At 44.0% G+C, this 24,289-nt stretch overlaps 1 protein-coding gene across 1 annotated transcript in view; it reads right to left on the reverse strand.

Moving 5' to 3' along the window:
• Positions 1–3,881: 3,881 nt before the first annotated feature.
• Positions 3,882–24,289, reverse strand: part of kcnh1b (potassium voltage-gated channel, subfamily H (eag-related), member 1b) — a 39,033-nt gene continuing 18,625 nt past the window's right edge. Inside the window, exons 8-11 of the mRNA XM_084561075.1 lie at positions 21,656–21,855; positions 20,716–20,968; positions 14,229–14,425; positions 3,882–8,439 (exon numbers count right to left, since the gene is read on the reverse strand). Of these exons, the coding sequence (XP_084417201.1) occupies positions 7,600–8,439; positions 14,229–14,425; positions 20,716–20,968; positions 21,656–21,855 (1,490 nt within the window). The 3' untranslated portion in view covers positions 3,882–7,599. The remainder of the gene's footprint in view (positions 8,440–14,228; positions 14,426–20,715; positions 20,969–21,655; positions 21,856–24,289) is intronic.

Consider the following 24,289-nt stretch of genomic DNA (forward strand, 5'->3'; position numbering starts at 1 on the left):
AACGTCCTAGAACAAGCCAAGGTGGAGGAAACAGGACGTTTCTGTGCAGCGTTTTCTTACAGTTTCAATAATTAGTTGACATTAGTTGGTCTATAGTCAGTTTTAATGCGTAATAACTGGTCTCACTGTCTCCAGCAACCAGTCAAGACAGAGTTCATACACCAGCTAATAAGGAGCAACAGTAAATTAAGTTTGAATATAAATATCATCATTACAGCTATGGTCAGAGCTCAGACCAGTACATTTTGGTTTGGACAGTTAAATGGACAAACCTGAACAACCAAAGACACTGCTCTCCAAGAAGAACATTTCTAAACATCATGTGGACAAGACAGAAGACTATTGGGACAATGTTTAGTGGACAGATGAGACCAAAGTAGAATAGTTTGGTTTAAATGAGATGAAACATCAGAACCTCATCCCTCCATCAAACATGGGGGTGCTAATGTCCTGGTTTGGGCCTGTTCTGCTGCATCTGGACCAGGACAGCTTGTCATCATTGATGGACCAATGAATTCTGAATTCTACCAGTGAACTCTAAAAGAAAATGTCAGGACATCTGTCCATGAGCTGAATGTGAAGAGAAACTGGGTCATGCAGCAAGACAACGAGAACCAAGAACACAAGTGGTTCTACAAAAGAACGGTTAAAGAAGAACAAGATGAATGTTTAGGAACGGCCAAGTCAAAGTCCTGACCTTAATCCAATAGAAATGTTGTGGAAGGACCTGAAGCAAGCAGTTGATGTGAGGAAACCCACCAACATCTCAGAACTGAAGTGGTTCTGTTCTGAGGAATGGGCTAAAATTCCTCCAAGCTGCTGTAGACCACTGATCAGCTGTTACCAGAAACATTTAGTGACAAGGAGGTCACAGCAGATACTGGACACAAGGAGGACATGATATGTAATATTGGCTCACTATCTTGAATACATTTATTCTCCTTTTCTACTTCTCAGGTGTCTTGGTGTGGGGGCAGGTAAAGCAGTGGTGGATGATGCTGTTCACGAACTGAAATCTAATGAAGTGAAAGACCATCTCTCCACATGGCTCCTAATGTCCTTATCCACTGCTGCATCATACACTTTGTCCCCCCCCCCCCGCCTGAGGATCTCACGATACAAACCTGTTCTAAAAGGTGAGTGATTACTGCCAAGGGTAAAGCTATGAGGAGCTGTAATCAGTGGGATGAGGAGGAGGCTGTCTGCTGTCTGCTCTGTAGAGGGCGCTGTGGCACCAGAGAACACATAGATGCAGAAGATGCAGAGGGGGGAGGAGGAAGGAGGGAGAGACAAAGGGAGGCTGTAGAGGCATGTTTAGTCTCAGACTCAGAGGATCACCCTGCAGTTTGTTCACTGCTGCAGAGATCAACCTGGAGGAGGAGAGGAGAGGAGAGGGGAGGAGGAGAGGAGGGGGGAGGAGGGGGGAGGAGGGGGAGGATGGCTGGCACTGCAATGCAGATCATCAAATGAGGAGGTGGAAGGACAGAGGGAGGGGTGAGGAGGAGGAGGAGGAGGAGGGAGGGAGCTGCCTGTTTGCAGAAAGCTCTCTCTCTCCCTCTCCCTCTCTCTCTCTGAGGGGGAGGTTCAGGGATTCCCTGTTGGTTTGGAAAAGCTCCAGAAGGAGGAGAAGCAGAAAGATGAGTTGAGCTCAGAGAGATTCTGTTTGTTACTGATTCACTTTAAACTGATGCTTCAACCTTCACATCCACGTTAATGGCTCCTTATTATTCTCTAACACCATCCATCATCATCATCATCATCATCCTCTCCGTCTCTTTAATGAACATGTGTTTTATATCCTGTGGTGAACAGAGTGAATCCATAAACATTTGCTCCACAGCGCCACCGCTGGTCAAGACCTCCACGGGACACCTTTAATAAAATGATCAAATAATAACTGAGCACCACTTTAATCATATACAGTACATCCTGATAGGTGGTTTAGCTTTAAGTTTCTTTCTCCATTGTTGAAAGTGAAGTAGAAATGAACATGACTGGAAAAACAGACACAGCGCCACCTAGTGTTTGGATGGAGGTGTTACCGAGTGAGCCAGACTGATGAGGTACTCAAATACTTGACGGCGTATGTTCAGAGGTTACAGCGTCTATGTCCCACAGTACTCTAAAAGAGCCTTAACTGTCCCCTCTAATGGGGGGGGGGGGGGGGGGGGGGGGGGGGGGGTTCACTGAGGTGGTGCTGGTAGATCACTGAGGTGGTGCTGGTAGATCATGTACCAGATGTTAGTCCATCTGTCCTATTGGGTTGACGTTCAATACAATGATGGATTGATGATCCTGGTCTTACATCTCCCCACACATGGAGAGCTGCTGCAGACCTCCAGTGATCTAAGTAGTTAGTTACCCAGTTTATATGGACTTAAGGACTAAAGGACTAAAGGACTAAAGGACTAAAGGAAGGCTGTAAGGATGAATGGGGCTGGAAACCAGCAGCTACAGTCTGGACCATCCAGTTGTTGTATTGAGGGTGGCTCAGTGGTGTGGTGTGGTGGTCATCACTGATGCCTCACAGCAAGAAGGTTCTGGGTTCTAATCCATGTTCCGACTGGTTCCTTTCTGTGTGTAGTCTGCATGTTCTCCCTGTGTCTGCGTGGGTTCTCTCCAGGTCCTCCAGCTTCCTCCCACCGTCCAAAGACATGCTGGTTAGGTTCATTGGTGATTCTAAATTGGCCGTAGGTGTGAGTGTCTCTCTGTGTTAGCCCTGTGATAGACTGGAGACCTGTCCAGGGTGGACCCCCCCCTCTAGACCAAGGACAGCTGGGATAGACTGGAGACCTGTCCAGGGGGACCCCCCCTCTAGACCAATGACAGCTGGGATAGACTGGAGACCTGTCCAGGGTGGACCCCCCCTCTAGACCAATGACAGCTGGGATAGACTGGAGACCTGTCCAGGGTGGACCCCCCCTCTAGACCAATGACAGCTGGGATAGACTGGAGACCTGTCCAGGGTGGACCCCCCCCCCTAGACCAATGACAGCTGGGATAGACTGGAGACCTGTCCAGGGTGGACGCCCCCTCTAGACCAATGACAGCTGGGATAGACTGGAGACCTGTCCAGGGTGGACCCCCCCCCCACCCCCCTAGACCAATGACAGCTGGGATAGACTGGAGACCTGTCCAGGGTGGACCCCCCCCCCCTAGACCAATGACAGCTGGGATAGACTGGAGACCTGTCCAGGGTGGACCCCCCCTCTAGACCAATGACAGCTGGGATAGGCTCCAGACCCCCATGACCCTCCAGAGGACAAGAGGTTACAGTGGTCACATGATGTTCTTAGCTCCAGTCAGTAAAGTAAGTGTAGGAGGCTTACTTTAACGTACTAGTGTAGCTCCATTTTATGATAGTTTATTCTACATTAGTATATTTCAGTCTGAAGAAATGTTCTGTAGACATTATTCAGATAAAGGTTAGCCATTTCTTTGAGGTGCTATCCAGGTCAAATCAAGCTGCAAAGCTTCCGTCCTAAGGGACTTCTCAATTGTTCTTAATGTCCAGAGGCACCAAGACAAACCTCCACCTGCTCTTACCAACATGTCACTGAATCAACCACATGATAAATATATCATATATCATCTTTATGTTCTGCGTCACTTGTGATATTAGTTATGACTTTATTTATGGATTAGTAATAAAATAAATCCTCTGGTGGAGGTCATGATGGATGAATAAAACATCTTCACATCTTATCTGAAGAAGCTGGCTGAATCAGTTTGATTTGATCAAACATAGAAGTAACACGTATGGAAAGACGTTTGTGTCTCATAGCTGTTGCTTTATAAACAGGCTAGTTTCATGTCAATGAGAAGAGAGCTGAAATGAAACGACACAGATCCAGGTAAAAGTATAAAATCATTTTATTGACATTTGATGTGATTTTCTTTATAAAGACTCTCTGTGTTGATACAGGTTGAAATCCTGACAGTCGGTGAAGAACAGAAAGAAGCATCTGTGACTACTGCAGGATTTCTCTCAGGCTTTTCCTCCAGGTTGTGAAAACAGTGCATACGTGATAAAGAGAGAGAGAGAGGAGCTCTTCATGCACAGACAGCGGTCGTTACGTACAGACAGGTGGTTTAGTTTAGAGTCAGACCTCACAGTTTCAGACACCAGCGCCATGCAGGGACCACGGACAGACAAAGTGCATCAGTGTGAACAGTGGCGTGAGACACACCAGCCAGTCTCTCTGGGACAACAGCATACACGGCTAGAATTGCATATTAGGACGATATATTATCACATCTACACAGGACACACACGAGACCAAAGTCAAGACAAAGGTACAGCTCAGATTATCACCTCAGATTATCACCTCAGATTATCACAGAGTTACATTTCCTCAGATTAAAAGGAACAAAGCAACAAATGTGTCATGATTCACCAGAGAAGAGTTTTCTTTTTATTCATGTTTGCTGATGACACAACTTAAAGCTCCATTATTCTTTATGTTTAAACACCAGATATATTATTTACTATCAGCTGGGTTTGAGTAAAATCTGCATTTAAATGATGTTGGATGTTAAACAGACCCAGAGTAGACGAGCAGCTCTTCCTCTAGTCTCAGCTCCTCTTTTAAGTTTGAAGTGGCTGATGAAGGTGGAGATGAGCAGTAAATCCAAACTCTGACCGTGTTCACACATGAACCTCCACATGTGTCCTGAGTTGATCGGATCTCATTCTGTTTCTAGGACTGAATCACAGTCTCAGGAAAAAGACGTCGGGACAGACGTGGATGTGTCCTCAGTGTTTTAGGGTGCGTTCACACCTGAACTTAGACCTGTCCACTTAGGATGCATGTTGGCACCGAGGTGAGAAATATTAAATATATATGACAAAATGTGGAGAAAGTTTATTATTGCAGATGGGTCACGTGGAAGCACACTTCATCCAGGATCCATCAGCTACAACAACCTACATGGAACCAGGCTGCATCTCCTCTGAACAAGTCCTTACTCAATATGAAAAGGTTTATGTGCAGTCAGCCGCTGGGGCTTCTACCAGAGCTGAGAGTAGATTATGTAAGACGCCAATAAAATTTTACTTCGCCCTCCAGAAGGAAATACATTAGGATTAGTCCTGTCAGGATGACTGAAGGGAGACGCTGGATGTGAACCTGAGAGAGAAACAACTAAAACTGATGTGTTTCTACACGGATGGCTATGAATCAATGAATGAATGATTTACTGAAACTCTGATGGAGCCCCCCCCCCCCATTCAACAGGACATTACTCCTGCTCCATCACAGTTTGATTCAACATCGTTCCACTTCTCAGTCTCAGCAGTAACCAAAGAGCTTCACAGTGTTTCTCAATCACTCACATGTCTAAACATTAATGGTGAAAGCTGCCATGTACGGTGCTGCCTGCCAGACGGACCAACGGTGGGTTCACTGTCCCGCCCAAGGACACTTCATCATGGCTCGCCCACATTTAACAGTAGAGCGAACAAACAGTGTCTGCTGTCACTGTCCAGACACGACCAGAATAAAAGCTGCTGTTTACTGAACGTCTTTGTTCGTCATGTTTGCTCTGCAGACGAGACGTAGTAACCCAACTATCTGTCCAGCAGTTTAGAGAGGGATGAATTATCATCCAGGACCAGCAGCAACAAACCAAGCTAACAGAAGCTAACAAAGCAGCAGGCTCATAAAATGACAACAAAGAGGCAAAAAGGTCTGAGGAGAGGTTTGTTTCTCCCCACGGAGGCACTGACCGACATACGCCCTGAACACATCGAAACCCTGGCCTCACCTTTAAGACTAAAATACACTTTTAGTCTTAGTCTTTCTGCCCCTGTGGTCTTTGGGTCTTTGGGTCTTTCTGCCCCTTGTGGTGAAATGTTAATGAATGAGGCTGTTATTGTAATTCGTGGTGCTTCTGCACCATGGTTGTTGGTTGTAAATCCAGAGTGTTTCTCCCTCAGCAACTGAACTACATCCCAGAACAAATGAGGGTGGTCTCTGTAACGTTAACAGTGTCCTGAGGCGAGTGCATAATGAGACAAATCCAGGATTCTTATTGCTCAGACCAAAAGTTGAAACCAGTTCAGAACTGACACATATTCCACGTCAAATACGTCTTTAACCCTTTTGGATGTACCATGACCTAGATTACTGAGAACCTTCACAGACATCTCATGTTGTATAGGATCTGATTTCCATGTGGGACGTGGATCAGGGCTAGGGCTAGGGTTTCAATCACATCTCAGCTGTTGTCATCTATCCAGTTTTGAAGCATTCTTTGGATAAAATACCCACCCAGAAAAAAAAGAGTCTGCCTCTTCTTGCTATGTCAAACTACCAGATAAGACAGAAGACACGTCTGAGTCTTTACCCAGACAAGGGAAACAAGTCGAGCCCAAACAGCAACGCTGCTGCCAGACTCTCTAGAGACTGCTACTGTACAAAGGACACAACAGCTCCAGTGCTGTCACGTGAACGTTGCCTCGCAGCAGTCCCTCGAGAGCGTTCCACATAACTATGACCCAAGACCTAAGATGTGCCTCATTTGCCTCATTTGCATATTTAAATCAAACTACATTATGAGCAAAATGGTGATAATGAGAATACTTGATATTGCTAAGACTAAATCTAAAGTCCTGGAACACGTATCAGAGGCTGATACTCTCTGGGGCTCAGGTCTCAATGTCACTTGCAGATATTTTAGTTAATGTATATCATTTCATATCTTTAAACATTTCTTAATCAAAGCTTATATGTCTATGGTAACTTAGGTTTACATGTTCCACTTAAGTCCAGATGCATTCAGGCATCGGATGAATCAGAGTTACCATCTAAAACATGCATCCTTTATAAGTGAAGGTACTAGATGACCGCTTGGATTGGGAGGCCTTAAAGAGACTCCAACATGCAATTTTATAAAATCAATTTAAAAATCCAGAGGACTCACTCAACTGTTCAAGAATTAAACATGAACGCCAGAAACACTGAGTCCCAGATCTTCACTTTCATATTAATTCTGGACGTAGAAAACGCTTCAGTGAGTTCCCTCTAAGTCTGCACACACAGTGTTTAGTTTGTGTCAACGTGAAGATATTCTGATCATTTCTTCGTTATTATCCAAATTACCTACTAATGTCAGTTAACCTGAACAAAGAGCCAGCTGAAGTCTGGTCGACAGAGTCTCTCAGGTTCAGGAGCCTCCTGACGTTTGATTAACGCTGAGTGTCGCTTTGATATGACGTCAGTGCTACCAGACTGAACCTGGACCTTCACTGCAGTAAAACCCAACCCTTAGCCTTATTAACACAGCTTCCTCCTCCATCACAGTGCCAAAGTCACAGTTAAAACAACAACATTAAAGCCATCTCTTATTATTGCCAATATCATATGAAGGTCTGAAGGTTTCAAACCTCCTGAGATTCGAAGGTGCCATCGTGAATGCCAAGACTCTAAAGAGTAAGAATTAGCTTCATCCTCATTCTGGTTTCAGTCTTTAACTCAAAGTGCTGTTGTCGTCTGAGTGATATCATCATTGACCGCCGTGCTCAGCTTCACACGGCAGTAAGCAACTCTTCTGTGCTACAGTATCTGGAGGCTCAGTACCGCTGAGTCCGCATCCAGCTTAAGAAACACTGTCCCTATCAGAGTCTGGGGAAGGTGGCCGAGATATCTCGAAAAAGGAGCCAGACGATTTTCTAGATCTGAGAAGTCGAAGCATCTCTGCCAGCTGAGTCTCCAGAGCTGCCATGCGACTGTTCAGAGATTTGATGTCTCCTCTTAGTTCTTGTTTCAGCTCCAGGAAGGAGGCTTGCAGGCTCTGCTCCGGTATCGGACAAAAGACTCTCTTTTCGTCAGACTGGACTGGACTCCTCTCCTGCGGTGTTCTGGCATCGCCGACGTTGTCTAAGCGGAGGTCACTCTTTGTGATACCGCTGTCGCAGGAGTCGGTTTTCTTGAGGGACATCTCGTTGTGAGACTTAGTTCTATCGGGAAGTGTCTCCATGGATTCGGCCTTGGAGACGCTGCTCCAGGACTCGGCTTTCACCACTGACTCTTTGAATCGTCCCCAGCCTTTAGCTTTGGGGGGCTCTGCGGATTTGCAGCTTGTCAGGTTTCCGTTTTGGGTGATGGGAGTGTTGAGCATGACTCTACTGGAGGTCCTGGAGGAAGAGGATGTGGAGGAGGTGGTGGGTGTGGCTGGGCTCTCGGCTACCATGGCGATACTGGTGGAGGCCAGGATCTCTGGTCCTCTGGAAGGCTCTGGGTGAACAACACCTTTCTCCACATCACCAGGGCCCTGACTGACCCGCTCTGCAGCAAGCCGGGCTTCCCTCTGCTGCCGGAAACGCTGGAAAAGTCGTCGGACCGGGTGGTCTGGAGGGAGGTTCAGAGGAGCCTCGTTCTTCCTTTTCAGCATCTCCTCTTCCTCACGTTTGACATCACTGATCTTCCGGAAGACAATCTGTTGAAAGACAAAAAAAACAAAAACATAAAACAACTGTGTCAGTTCAGATTTATTAAAGTGAACACGGACTAGTCTCTGATGAGGTCACAGTAGAAAGTAATAAATCTCTATTGTTGACCTGAATCATCTGCTGAGAACAGACAGCTCATGTGCTACATACTGTGAGCTGCAGATATGTATAGTCTGTATAAAAACAGGCAGCACCTCAGCACCATCAGTAGCATTTAATAGTCCTCCACAGCGTGTTGTTAGATGGGATAGTGTAGCAGCTAAAGGTCTAATAACTTTATCAGATAGTTGATGTGCAGCCTCCTTCTCTCTGTTACCACAGGACGTTTGGTCAAGTTGTTAACTGACTGCTGTCCAGAGGATTTGGACCGTTCCTCTGCTAGCGTTAGCCTTAGCATGTCTTGTTTGCAGTAGTACTTTAGTTGTATTTCAGGACTGACATGTCACGGTAGTATGGGCTTCATCTTTAGTGAAGTATTTCTACACACTTAATGAACCAATGACCCACTGGGCTCACCTGTCTTCTAGGAGGCAGCCATGTTGTTATGGTCATGTGATCAGTGACTAGTCCACATGATGAGTCACGGTACAGCAGTGAAGTCCACTAATGGACTAGTCCACTGGTCTGTAGCAGGTCTAGTTTATAGACAGTATGTAAGGCGACAACATATCACTAATGCTCTTTAAAATAAACAAGTAAAATCTATTGTCCTCTAACCTGCAGCACCTGAACTTTGTTCATGCGGGTCCAAAGACTGATTAAGAGGTTTTCCCTCATTAAATCCATCACATCCAGCTGTAAATGAACACATGAATGTTGAGTTCATGTCATCCTCCTTAATGATCAGCTGATCATGAGGAGTTTGTTCAGTCTGTCAGGTTTAGTTTGGTTCAAAGCTTCAGTCACCAGAAGATCTCTGCTGCCGACAGACACTGACTCAGTCAAAGGTCACTTCACTGATGGTTTATTTGTTTCTGTACTGAGCTCCTCTAGAGAAGTATTCTGGGACTTTTTGTTGCTGCTGCTGCTGAATGAATGGACGTCAGATAAATCCTTGACATCTCGTGTCTAAACCAGGTTTGTTACAACTCTGACTAAAACAGAGAGAGCCTCTGTGGATAAATTAGGAACAGACGTTACTGAATAACCCACGGGCCATATGTTTGACACCCCGGTCTAAACCTTTAGCACCCTACTGTATAAAGCACACGGCTGACATCATGTCATTTGCACCAGTAGGAATCTGTCCTGCAGGAAACAGCAGGTGATGTGTGCAGAGAAATGAACTCACGACCGGAGCTGGAGGCCACAAATTAAAACTGCATGATCCAACACTGTCAAATGGAGCAGTCACTGTGAACATCTACTGCTTCTGCTGCTAAATCAGATTCATTTATTATTAAAGAAACATCTGATCAGGAAAACGGAAGAAATGAAGAAACAAAGCTTTTCTCTAAAGCTTTCATCCAAATGTAAGAGAAGAAAAAAGCTCTTCATCTGAATATCTATTGATCTACTTCAGATGTTGTTGCTGGATGTTATAAGATAGAGCTAGGTGGAGTAGAGACCAGAGACCTCTGAGAGAGACTGGTCTACACCTGAGGGAAGGACACGACACCACAACCTTCTGGTAAAATGTTGCCTCCTTTGAAGCTTTCTGAAACACGTTTCTCCGTCTGGAGGGAAGGAAATGATCCGCAGCAGTGTGAATTAAAATGGATTTCAATAAGATAAAACAGTGGCGCCGTCCTTTCATTTGTGTCAGGTGCTGCAGGAGCTGAAGGTGACTCATGGCTGACCTTTCTTTTTATGGTTATGGGTGTCAGATAAATTACTTTAATGTGTATTAAAGGTGTCAAGGCACTATCGGCTCTTTGTGACCTGGTGACCTCTTCTTCATTCTGCAGGGACGGCGTGCAGCAGTAATGTCATCAGTATGTTGAACCTGTCGTTGAGATCCTGATCTGATGAAATCTGATCCCAGAGCTCTTAGAGGTGAACACATGAGAGAAGTGATGATGTTCAGCCAGTGTTGGTCAGAGACTGAATATCTGATGAGTCCTCTCACTCTGGGGCGATCACACAGAGACACATTTACCACCATCTGTAGAAGACTGGCATCAGATATGTGTTTGTATGTACGTTAAACCAGCAGGTTACACTGACACACGCCGGTTAGCAAACAGACTGTTAGTGTTCTCTGATACGACTCTGACAATAATAACTCAATCAATACTCAAGATCCACTGACTGGGAGTCACTGTGCAGTCATCTCACCACGTGGTTCACTCTCCAGTCCACTGTTAAATGTCTTTACACAAATATGTAAAAAGTAAACCCTCTCATCATCAGTCTGGTAGAAAAGCTTTTAAAGTGTAAATGAGCGACTGGAAGCCGTGCAGGAGCAGCAGTCTGCTGGTTTGGAGGTGAGAGCTGCTCTCGTAGGTCGTTTCTCTTCAGCTGCGTCGTTATTGCACAGTCAAGCAGAACAGGACACGATGGCTTTCACATTGATTTAGAGCAGAAGGAGGGAGCAGCTTACGGCCAGCATCACGCTGTTTGATTTCTCAGAGAAACTCCACCATCTCCTAGTTTGGTTTTATCCATTTATCCAAAATGACTTGACCACATTCCTCACACTTTCCCCAACGTAGTATTAATTTAATATACTCTAATGCACTCAGCAGTTAAACAGAAGCCCTCCTCGTCAGCTCTGAGTCCTCTCTAAATAAAACGTATTATTATTATTTAATATAATTAATACGTTTGATTCACACGTTACAGATATTTACAATACTTTTTTTTCAGTCTTATTCATTTTGCAGTTGTAGAGCTATCATGAGGAAGGATCGTGTATAAAGTCAGTGTGGTGTCTCAACACCAGTTATAACTACTTCATGAATGTCAACATATATATATATATTTAACCCCCTCCTTAACTCCTCAATCCAAATTGGTTGTTTTAACTCAGACCAGACACTGTGAATCTCTTTGATGCAATATGTAAATATTTTCTGTACATAACATATTTGTTGGCCGTATTCTATTTTTATTCTATTCTATTTTTTTGTACCTTCTGCATCTTGCACTGTTGTTTCCTGCCGCTGTTACGCCCTAATTTCCCCACGGGGATGAATAAAGTCTCATCTTATCTTATCTTATTTGACTTTGCACCAGTCTTGACCTTTTGACCTCCTGTGTATGAGACAGAAGCTGAGTTTTGTCTGAAAGCAGAAGTGAGAGTGTGTTGTCCAAACATGCGTCACGTCTCAGGTGTTTAATAGTTTCAGTACCTGTGCTTTTAAAGCAGCTGCAGGTTTCTGATCTAAATTAAATCCATTCTCTATATTTATATATATTTATAGATCTTCTGGTTCTTATTGGATGAGCACAACTCACATATGTCACATTAGAAAGTTCTTGTTTCTGACTCTTTCTAATTCTTCATCAGGTTGATCATGTGTGACTTTCTCTTCCACTCTGGTCCCATATTTATTTTAACATCTCTGGTTTTGTCTGTGATGATCAACGTTTACTCTGGATGTACAGGAGAACTGAAGAAACTGAAGAAACTGAAGCATGTGGTAAATTAGAGACGTCCTGATTGGTATCTGGGATGATTCAGGCTTTTCTAAAATGATCTGATCAGTATCAGGCTTCAGCCAACAATGATCTCTAAACGTCTGGGGCTACTTCCACAGCAAGTCTGACTTAACAGATCATAGAAGATATCTGCAACTCAGTGCATTGATTGCTGCAGGTCTAACTGAATCAACCTCTCAAGGACTCGTTAACCTCGGCAGCAGGAGATAAGAACCAACGTCTGACAGAGATCAGAAGAAGAATCAGCAGCTGGAGTCAAGTCAAAGGAAGAACCAGGGTTCTGGTCACAGGTTCTCCAAACAGAGTTTATGACTGACTCAAAATGTTAAAGAGATTATCAACATGATGGTCAGAGTTGATCCACTTCAGTTCATCAGCTGATGCATTTATTTTATCTTCAGTTTTTATAAAAACTGGATTTAACGATGAGGACGTTTCTCAGATACATTCAGTTAGTAAGAATAATGACTATCAGTGTAGAGGCTTTAGAAAACATGGAAACATCTTCAACAGTCACTGGATGATTTTGGACAGATTTAAGCTCGGGCTGGGTCAGGGTCAGGTGGAGGGTCAGGGTCAGGGGGAGGGTAGGGTCAGGGCAGGCGAAGGGTGGGTAAGGGTTAGGGTGGGTCAGGGTGAGGGTTAGGGGTCAAAGAGAAAGGTTACCATGCACAGGCACAGGTTGTATCTTATGCAAGTTAAAGCAGGGTTGTTAAATGTGCTCCTTTCTCTCTAAAATCAATTAAAAAAAGTGGAGGGGGGGGGGAGGTAAAGTAAAAAAAAATTTAGACAATATTGATCAGAATGAAAAATATGACAAAAACAAATTCCAAATTATATTAAATATAGGGACCCTCGGGAAGAGTCAACAACAACAACAAACTCAAAATCGTCACCCTGTTAAAATAATCGCCTAACTCATTTTTTCAAGTTTTTCAGGAAACACAAAAATCTTCACCAACAGTGTCACACACTTAACATAGGCCATCACCTTAAAGGGACATGAACTGATCAACTGAGAATGTAGGCGATTTTACCAAAGGTGGCCGGCGTCATGAGGACATGATTTTGAAAAAAAATGACTGAGGCGATTATTTTAACAGTGTGACGAAATGTAAGTTTTACCGCTCCATTAGAGGGTTACTTTAAATCGGTCAAGGTCAAGGTCAAGGTCAAGGTTACAGTTATGAATGGTCAGGGTTAGAGAAAATGGAAACAGGGTAAGGAGGTCAAAACACAGATGTAAAAGAAGAAATCTGAGATTATAAAAGACCATAAGAATGAAGTTGTGCACAAAATTAAATTAAGAAAATTTAAATAAAAGTTAAATAAAAAAATAAAAGAAAGAAGGAAAGAAAGAAAGAAAGAAAATAAAATAAAAATGTACTTTAAATAAATTCAGTCATGCCGTTTTGAATCCCCTGTTTCCAAGATCATCCCCATCTTCCTGAAAATATTGTGACCCACCTCTCACTCTGATCATCTCTAACTTGCAAGCGACTGGTGAGGAGAATATTAGGTAAATAAATTACAAAGAAATTCATAAATCAAGAACCAAACAAGACAATACACAAAAAAAAAAAAAAAAAGGGTCAGGGTCAGGGTCAGGTCAGGGTCATGAGGACAATTATTCTGGTGACATTTCTTTGTTTTGAAACGCCTCTGTAGGTCTGTTACTGATAACTAGAGCTGATGTAGTTCAGTCGGTTGTTTTAAGGTCAAATATTGATTCATAGGCATGGCCTAATTTGACACATCACACATCAGTAACTGTTTTATTCTAAGAAGAAGAGGCGTGTGGCTGGTTCATGTTTAAAGTAGTAGTAGTAGTAGTAGTAGTAGTAGTAGTAGTAGTGGTAGTAGATCATAGCTGGTCAACGTTTTTCTTTCTCTTCAGCCTAAATGATCCAGGTTTAAGAGTCTTTGTGAAGCAGGGTGGTCTGTCATCATCCACCTCCGCTCTGTTAGCTTTACTGACGGCCACAGCTGCTCTGGAGCCGAGGACAAAGCACCAGGAAGCAACATGATCCAGACCAGAGCTAACAGCCATCCCTCTTATAAAACACATATTATATGTTATATGTAAGAGCTGCTGAAGAAAGATCTTCACCGTGATGTTCTAAATAATCATTTTCTGATCAGATAAACGGATTCGATATGTTTGAGGACTCACCCTCTTCCTCAGGTTGTAGGTGAGCACCAGGTTTCTGGCGAAGTGGTTTGCAAAGTTGGAGTAGAACTCCAGGACTTTCTGCAGCGCGTCCCGTTTGATGATGTGGAGGTCGCAGTAGGTCAACGCTCGGACGTTAGCGCAGGACTGAGCCAACGTCATCTCCTTCCAGAACACATCACCAAACACGTCACCTTTACCTGCACACACACAGACGGCAGTTAGTTCAGACGAGGTTACGTTAGATCACAGAGAAGGCTTCAGATGAATACCTGCTACACTATCCCATCTAACAACCTGCTGTGGAGGACTATTAAATGCTACTGATGGTGCTGAGGTGCTGCCTGTTTTTATACAGCCTATACATATCTGCAGCTCACCTTTTTGTCTTAAAACAACAGTTTCAGCAGCTTTTTTTTGTGTTGCTGTGACTTCTTCTGTCCACCCATTAAATGATCCATTAATAATACACTCCTAAGATGCATGGCTCTCCTTCGGTGAATAAATAAATACAACTTTTATCTGAAACACAGTTATGGATTTGTTCTTCAAGCTGGAGAAACAACGTCTAGCAGCATTGATCTACTCAGACTATTAAATTAAATGTAAAGATAAACTTTGGCACCAAACAAGTGTTCGATCAAATTAATGGCATGAAAGAGCAGATTTACATCTTCACCACATTCACCTTCAACTGATTTCTAGATAGTCCTCATTTCCCTCTGAAAAGCACAAAAAAGACTAAATGATGTTGTTCAGTGAAAACCTTCAACTGCATCCTGCTTCAGTTTTGTGCTAAATTCACAGAAACCATCAGGCTGTGATCCAGATGATGAGCTCTGTTGTCGTCTACTCGTCTACTTTAAAATGTCTTTGTTAAAACTAGATGTTGAACATGGAGAGAACGGTTTTAAGATTCTCAGTCAGATTCTGTACATCTTTGGTCAAAGTCGTCGGGGGACATCTGCCAAGTCTCATCAGCTCATGTTCAGCCTTCAGGACAACAACGAAATATTCTCACAGTCGCTGAGATAATTTTAGCTCTTCACAGAGTTTTCAATAAATTAATGTTGGTATCATCAGCAAATCAGTCCTGAAAACACAGTGAGAATGGCTGTAATGTTTAATTAACTACAGTAATTATAGTGTGTTTATCTGTTTATCTCATAGACTGTATATAAATATGGACAACACGTCTCCTCTTCCTGTCATTGGTCAAACTGACTCTATGTTCCCGAGGATACGGGCGGCGCCATCTTGTGAGTTTGGATCCAGAGTGTGATCAGTACGGTCTGAGGGCGGAGCCACGTGGAGCCGTGATACTGATGCCCCGCCCACACTTCCTCCAGACTCACTCATGTTTTAGTTTAATTAATACTACGCTCTGCTCTACCTCCACCTGTTACAAGGAGATGTTGGATTATACACTGGACTTAATTATTAAATTAGTTTTTACAACTCTCACGGTCCCATGGGAACTCTTTACATAGTGGTTGGCATGGCAACTGGTGGTCACCATCCTGTTTCTATAGCGTCAAATAACTAAAACAAAACGTATCCAAAAAATAAACACCTGAACATTCATCAACATTATATTAACGACCTAAAATGACAGAAACCATCCTTGAAATGTGACGTGTATTTTAGTGTTTTTTGTTTGGCCCAAGCCCCGCCCACTAACATGGAGGGGGTAGAGCTTATGACCTATACTGCAGCCAGACACCAGGGGGAGCTCTACTTGATTTGGCTTCACTTTAGAGGAGCTGTTCCACCGTCCATCTTTATACTGTCTATGTTTATCTCTTCACTCTCCTTATTTCTTTTTTTGTATTTGTTTATCACTCTGCAACAAGCTTCACAATCTACTGACTTGGTTGAAAACAGATGATGACTTGATGTGCAGTTCCATTTTCTAATGAGATCTGATTTGTGTGTGTAGATGTTTGTCAGGGACATGTTTCAGGTGTGAACCAGTAACAGCGTCACTAACACAGACTCAGGTTCCTTCCAGTCTGGCCTGAACAGAAACTCAAGAACAAATCTAAAACTTCCTCATCTCTCTATTGACCCTGGCAGCTGTTTTCTTGCCTCCATGTGTATCTGTACCGGTGGTGAGGAGCCAACACTGATGGTACATGAATAGAGAAGTGAGACGTATGAAAATAAAAATCACAAAACCAGAAACACTTGTGTTTTCAGTCAGAAGAGGAAGTAGAATAAAAAAAAAACTATTTGTCTATCTCATACACAGGTACAAACTGGAAACAGGAACAAACAAGCTTCTGAAGCTTCAGTATCACTGTAGTAATGATTAAACAGAAGACAGGCCGCTGTGACGTAACAGATGACTGATTTAATGTCTAGATGATGACAGGTGTTGTTATTCTGCTTCACGTCACGTTCTCTAACCCTTTGTTAATTACAGTTAGTGTCTCTATTAGCAGACAGGACACCTCTGTCCCTCCTGGTGAAGATGGATGAATGACGACTCATCAAAGCGTCTCAATGACGAACGCCATCGTCCATCATTGAGACGGAGCCGTGCAGTAAACACTCGTCTATCAGAGTGATAAACGGCTTGAGACGAGACGCAGAAAACATCTGTCTCAATGGGAGAAGAGGAAGTGAAGCTGAGGTGAGCACATGGACTTTAAATAGGCTCTGATGAGATGGAGGCGCTGCTGAGCTTCTCAGAGAAACCTAAATATTTGTCCAGAGAGGAACTGAAGCTGATTGTGTCTTCTGGAGTCTCTCTGGTGGTAAAGCCAGATGTCTACAGGACAGGAAGAGGTCGCTGAGGAGGTGCAGTCAGCGTGACTTACTTCCTCTCCAACCATCAGCCTCAGCTACGATCAGAACACAGAGTCCTGGAGCCAGACTGATATGAAAGCTGGTTAGCATGTAAGCAGCTAGTTAGCCTTTAAGCGGCTAGTTAGCCTTTAAGCAGCGAGTTAGCCTGTAGCTAGTTAGCCTGTAGCTAGTTAGCCTGGCTAGCGTCATGGAGACAACATTCGATGACTGTTTTTCTGAGAGCTGCAGGAAAACATTCATCTGAGCCTTGTACTTGAATTTCTAGTTGTGTAGCGATGTTCCCACCGTTATCAGATCATTTCTAAAATGATTGGATCGATATCGAGCTTCAGCCAAGACTGATATCGTCTGCCATAAACCACCTCCCTGGAGAGTCAAAAGGCTTCTTCTTTAGTGGTAGCTGGCTAGCATCAAAGCTACCAAAAATCAAAGAAGAAGAATCAAGATCCCGCGACTAATCATGTCTGCTTTGTGGAAGGACAGAATCCATGGAGTCCACTCAGTCAAAGGCTGCACCCAAACAACAACAACAAACACTGAACGTTTAAAAGAAGAGAAAAGTTTCCTGGAGACAGCGTCAAGGAGAAACATCTTCCAGAGAGGGTTAGGGAGTTTATGGCAGCGTTGGATGACCAGAACATTTCTGGAGTAGAGAACACAAGGTACCAGCTACCCTCTCCACACTACATTAACTTTGACTGAAAGATTTATTGGACTGAATCCAGTCCACTCTAGGAGAAGACAAGGAAGACAAGGACAGACTTTAGGAAGCTACAGGAGACCAACTCTAGGAGAAGACAAGGAGGACAAGGACAGACTTTAGGAAGCTACAGGAGACCAACTCTAGGAGAAGACAAGGAGGACAAGGACAGACTTTAGGAAGACACAGGAGACCACCTCTAGGAGAAGACAAGGAAGACAAAGACACACTTTAGGAAGCTACAGGAGACCAGCTCTAGGAGAAGACAAGGAAGACAAGGACAGACTTTAGGACGCTACAGGAGACCAACTCTAGGAGAAGACAAGGAAGACAAGGACAGACTTTAGGAAGACACAGGAGACCACCTCTAGGAGAAGACAAGGAAGACAAGGACACACTTTAGGAAGCTACAGGAGACCAGCTCTAGGAGAAGACAAGGAAGACAAGGACAGACTTTAGGACGCTACAGGAGACCAACTCTAGGAGAAGACAAGGAAGACAAGGACAGACTTTAGGAAGCTACAGGAGACCACCTCTAGGAGAAGACAAGGAAGACAAGGACAGACTTTAGGATGCTACAGGAGACCAACTCTAGGAGAAGACAAGGAGGACAAGGACAGACTTTAGGACGCTACAGGAGACCAACTCTAGGAGAAGACAAGGAAGACAAGGACAGACTTTAGGAAGCTACAGGAGACCAACTCTAGGAGAAGACAAGGAAGACAAGGACAGACTTTAGGAAGCTACAGGAGACCAACTCTAGGAGAAGACAAGGAAGACAAGGACAGACTTTAGGAAGCTACAGGAGACCAACTCTAGGAGAAGACAAGGAGGACAAGGACAGACTTTAGGAAGCTACAGGAGACCAACTCTAGGAGAAGACAAGGAGGACAAGGACAGACTTTAGGAAGACACAGGAGACCACCTCTAGGAGAAGACAAGGAAGACAAGGACAGACTTTAGGAAGCTACAGGAGACCAACTCTAGGAGAAGACAAGGAAGACAAGGACAGACTTTAGGAAGACACAGGAGACCACCTCTAGGAGAAGACAAGGAAGACAAGGACACACTTTAGGAAGCTACAGGAGACCAGCTCTAGGAGAAGACAAGGAAGACAAGGACAGACTTTAGGACGCTACAGGAGACCAACTCTAGGAGAAGACAAGGAAGACAAGGACAGACTTTAGGAAGCTACAGGAGACCACCTCTAGGAGAAGACAAGGAAGACAAGGACAGACTTTAGGACGCTACAGGAGACCAACTCTAGGAGAAGACAAGGAGGACAAGGACAGACTTTAGGACGCTACAGGAGACCAACTCTAGGAGAAGACAAGGAAGACAAGGACAGACTTTAGGAAGCTACAGGAGACCAACTCTAGGAGAAGACAAGGAAGACAAGGACAGACTTTAGGAAGCTACAGGAGACCAACTCTAGGAGAAGACAAGGAAGACAAGGAAAGACTTTAGGAAGACACAGGAGACCAACTCTAGGAGAAGACAAGGAAGACAAGGACAGACTTTAGGAAGACACAGGAGACCAACTCTAGGAGAAGACAAGGAAGACAAGGACAGACTTTAGGAAGACACAGGAGACCAACTCTAGGAGAAGACAAGGAAGACAAGGACAGACTTTAGGAAGACACAGGGGACCAACTCTAGGAGAAGACAAGGAAGACAAGGACAGACTTCAGGAAGACACAGGAGACCACCTCTAGGAGAAGACAAGGAAGACAAGGACAGACTTTAGGACGCTACAGGAGACCAACTCTAGGAGAAGACAAGGAAGACAAGGACAGACTTTAGGAAGACACAGGAGACCAACTCTAGGAGAAGACAAGGAAGACAAGGACAGACTTTAGGAAGACACAGGAGACCAACTCTAGGAGAAGACAAGGAAGACAAGGACAGACTTTAGGACGCTACAGGAGACCAACTCTAGGAGAAGACAAGGAAGACAAGGACAGACTTTAGGAAGACACAGGAGACCAACTCTAGGAGAAGACAAGGAAGACAAGGACAGACTTTAGGAAGACACAGGAGACCAACTCCAGGACGTTTAGGACCAGATCAGATGATACTGGACGTTAAAGGAATCAGGATGTTCCTAGCTGTGTGTGTTTCTTGTCGTGTAGCTCATTCGTTCATTTTCTAATTTAAACGTTGCTCATTTCACATCAGGTGGTTCAGGTGTTTAGACTGTGTAGATGTTTTGAAGTGATTCTGATCTTCATGTTGAATAGAGGAGAGGTTTCAGACTGAACTGATAATGATTCTGACAGATGTTTGTTCAGTCGTGCTCTGCCTCCACAGCTTCCTCCTCCATCATCATCATCTCTCTCTGTTTGCTCCTGAAGCATCAAAAAATAAAAAATAAAGACCACTCCGTGCATAAAAACGATGCTCTGCTAACCAGAGCCCTGCAGCATAATTCCTCCACCCGCCACCGACAGAAATAGCTGACAGGTGTTTTTACAGCTGACACGCCTCCACCTGAGCTGTGAAACAAAAACCCTGAGCTCTGCAGAGTCACCTGCTCACAGAAAACCTCCTCAGCATCAAAACCTCTAACTAATTTGTCCTTTTTACTTCCAGACTAAAAACACCTTTCACTCCGGTTCCTGCTGATGGAGCTTTTATAAACCTGAGAGAAGACGTGTTGATGGACGAGAACCAGATGATTCTGAAGAACGCTGCTTTTTATGACAGGAAATCTCTTTGATTTCAGTAAAGAGCTTCAGACTGCTGTGGTCTATGAAGAGAACGGAGCGTTGGGCTGAAGGAAACATTCAGGAGAGATTCTCAGACTGAATCACATATTCACACCTTTCATTTAGTTTGGTTCTTTATTCTCATCCAGTCTGTAGAAGCCCTAGCAGGAAGCTAGCTTCCAGGCTACAGAGTCATTTAAAGGTTTTTACTTTCTGTTCTCTATAATTCTGTATCTGATGCAAAGATACAGACAGAACCTCTAACCCTCACCTAAAATGGCCACCACCTCGTCGTCCTGGATGACCTCCAGGGATCCTGACACCACGAAGCAGAGGCTGTCCACGCTCTCCCCGGCGTGGTAGATCAGGTCGCCGGGAGCACAGTGGATGGTCTGGAACTCCATGGCGAGGGCGCGCAGGCAGCCGTCACTGGCCAGCCGAAAGGCCGGGTGCTCCTTAAAAACCTTCCTGTTGAGGTGGACGCAGATGTCCGCCCGCATGTCCTTGGGACAAATCTGCAGGACCTGCAGACACAGTCAGGTCAAAGCCAGGTCACACAGCACAGGAAAACACTCAGAGACTTAATGGAGACAGGTCTGAACCTTCAGGTTTTATCTGGGACTGTGTTAGAGGCACTAAACTAAACTCTTTCCATCTCATTTCTATCAGCGCTAAATAACAGAACCGTGTTTGTATTAACTGCAGCTTTCAGCTTCACTATAAACTCAAGATCATAACCATCACGAAGGAGGATTTACTGCTGCACTGCTCAGACTGCTCAGACTGCTCAGACTGCTGAAACAGGCTGAAACAGGCTGAAACAGGCTGAGATCATTCTGTCTCCACGGACCATAGCCTCTGTTTTATATATATGTTTATGGTTTGCATGTTCTCTCTGGGTTCTCTCCTCTGGCTTGATGTGATGAGTTGAGTTTAAATAATCAATGTGAACGTCTACCAGTGTCCAGATTATTAATGCAAACAGGTCATAAGTCTAATAAGTATATTATAAAACATGTGAACTCTGTCATAGTGTAAATAAACAGATGCTGACTCTCCTGGAGTCAATCCGTCCTGAAGGAGCTGATGGATTTAAAGAGCTAACAACAACTATGAGACCGTGGTGTGACCTTAGCCACGACCTTTACATCATCCATACATCCATGGACACGTCCCGCGTCAGTCATCTGAACCACACCAGGGTCACTTACCTTGTCGGTGTCGATGCCTCTGGACATGGACCAGGTGGACACGATGTAGTCCATCACCCGCTCACTCAGGCCTTTGGGGACCTGGTAGAGTTTGAGGAAGTCTCTGACGCTGTTGAGCATCTCGTGGTAGCGGTTGGTGTTGGCGTACATCTGCTGGAAGATGGTGGTGACGTTACCGAAGATGGTGGCATAGAGCAGCGCTGCAGACGGACACCAAGGACACAGAGGACGTTTAGGTCCGGGTCACATAAATAATAAAGACTATGTCTAAAATCATCATGTGGAACAGACTGTAACAAACTGTAGAAACCAGACAGGAGACAGTGAAGGTCAGATGATTATTAATTATATTTATATAAAAGTTATTTGTGTCAGACAGTAGTAATATAATAGTAACGTTGAACATTCATATAACTTTATTTAACTGGCTGTAACTGCTTCAGTCGTCTCTGATCAGACACACAGACCAGGTGGTGTAGAGCAGATCCATGATTAGACTGTAGCAGAGCTTTGTCTTCTCTTCCACAGAATCTTTCAGGACTGAAAACAAACAAGAGTCAAAGCTTCTTGTTTTCTCTTCTTGTCTGAGAAATACTCTGTCTCTGTCTGAGTCAACACATTAACACAGACACAGCTCGGCTCATCCATACACACCGGTGCTATTCATCACTGACTCAGCCGCCCCACCACCACCACCGCCCCCGCCTCTCATCCCGTCAGCAGGACGGACCAGGGGTCACCGGATCAATACCGGGCCCCATCCACCACAAACAACAGCAGAGACGTGGTGTCAGCCAGCAGCATCTTATCTGAGTGTCAGAATCATTACACAGGACCGGCTTCATAACCTTCAGGAAGGTTGGTGCACCGGCTGGACGCAGCGGTGGAGCCGAGCTAGAGCTGAGGCAGCAACAGCAGGTCCAGAACCAGAGCCAGGTCTGGAGGGTCACTGCTGAGAGGCTGCACACCACGGCACCATGGCCCAGGTGGTGGTGGCGATATTTTTATCTTGAAGGGAAAAAGGTATCGAAGGAAGAGCAGAGAGCCTTAGATACTGACATTTAAATGCAGCTATCATTATCTCAATGCTTTACATTACTGAACATTATTTAGTCACATAATCTTTGTCCAGATTATTATTATTTATTTATTTTTAGTGCTTTTTCAGTCAGTTCATCCCATAGACAGTATAAAGATATATTATATGTTAAATATACTTATACAGTGTGTGGTTCATCTCATTTGGTTTTATCTATCTTTTATACCCTACTCTTTTTACTCTGGATATTTTTTTATGCTGTTTTAAACTACAATTTCCCCACTGCAGGACAAATAAAGGTTTTTCTTATTCGTATTAATAAATCAGTCTGATCTCTATAAGGAAGCAGCCACATGTCTGGTACCAGAGCATCTTTGGGTCTGATCTGTTTTTTCTTCTGTTCCAACACTGACTCAAAGTAAAAAAATAAAACAGAGATATTTTATTCTGTGATACTGAGTCTGACTTCATAAACCTGAGGAGGATGCTGAATGAATTAAAATGGACCTGTGGCCTTCACATCATCTTTAGTCCTGATTAGAACACATCATATAAACAGAATGAATGAACCCATGAACACTACAGCTAATGTTCATCTGTCCATGTAAAGTTCAACCTTAAAAACATCCAGTCTTGCTTCTAAAACCAGGAAACGTTCCTGTCGTGTGTCTTCAGACGGAGCCTTAAACTAATGCTTGAAGCTCGTTTTATCTTTTAGAATGAAATCTAGATTAAACGCCTTTTAAAGCTTTACAGACTGAATGAAGCCAATCTAAACTATTACGAGATGATTATTCATTCATTCATTCATTCATTCATTTCAGTAGATTAATGACAGAATGACCTGGTGAACAGATTCAGTTATTTGTTGTCCTACATGTAGTAAAACATGGACATGACACTGAGTAAATGGAGATGGGACACGTTTAGACACAGCCAGGTCATGGAGCTAAAACAGACAGGATTGATTTCTTTAATGCACTATTATAACAAAGCTTTACAGTGGACTTAAAGCTCCATCATCACTGCTCACTGCTCATAGCAGGGAGGGCTCCAATAATTAGATATGGAGGTGGGTGGAGACTGTTGGAGTCATCAGATGGACAGAAACAGACTCCAGGTCAGAGCAGCATGATGATCATCTGGTCAATGGTCTGAACTTTTCTACCTCAGTGTAGAAGATCATTGACACAGACTCTGATGGTGGAAGCTGTGTCCTCCTCCACTGGGAAGGACAGTCGACCAGCTGACACCTCAAAGGTTGTATTCAAGATTTATTTCCTCTGATCTAAAGAGGAAATAAAGGATTGACGGCATCCTGCACCTGAACATGAAAACATCTTTAGACCTTAGGTCGTCATGTTCAGCTGGTGTGCTGTTCTTCATCTATCCTCCTCTGTGGAACCTTTCATATTTAAAAGATCACAAATAACCATCTCCGCCTGATTTGGTGTCCTGACAGAGGCAGTGAAGTTTGGTCCAGTCTCTCTGAGAGACGGAGGATGTTCTGAAAATGGACCAGTTATTTCCGTCCTGATGTCACTGGAAGCATTACACTCACACTTCTATGCTAATCACCCAAACTCTCATCCTGG

This window comes from Chelon labrosus (genome assembly GCF_963514085.1).
Source record: "Chelon labrosus genome assembly, chromosome: 2".
NCBI lineage: Eukaryota > Metazoa > Chordata > Actinopteri > Mugiliformes > Mugilidae > Chelon > Chelon labrosus.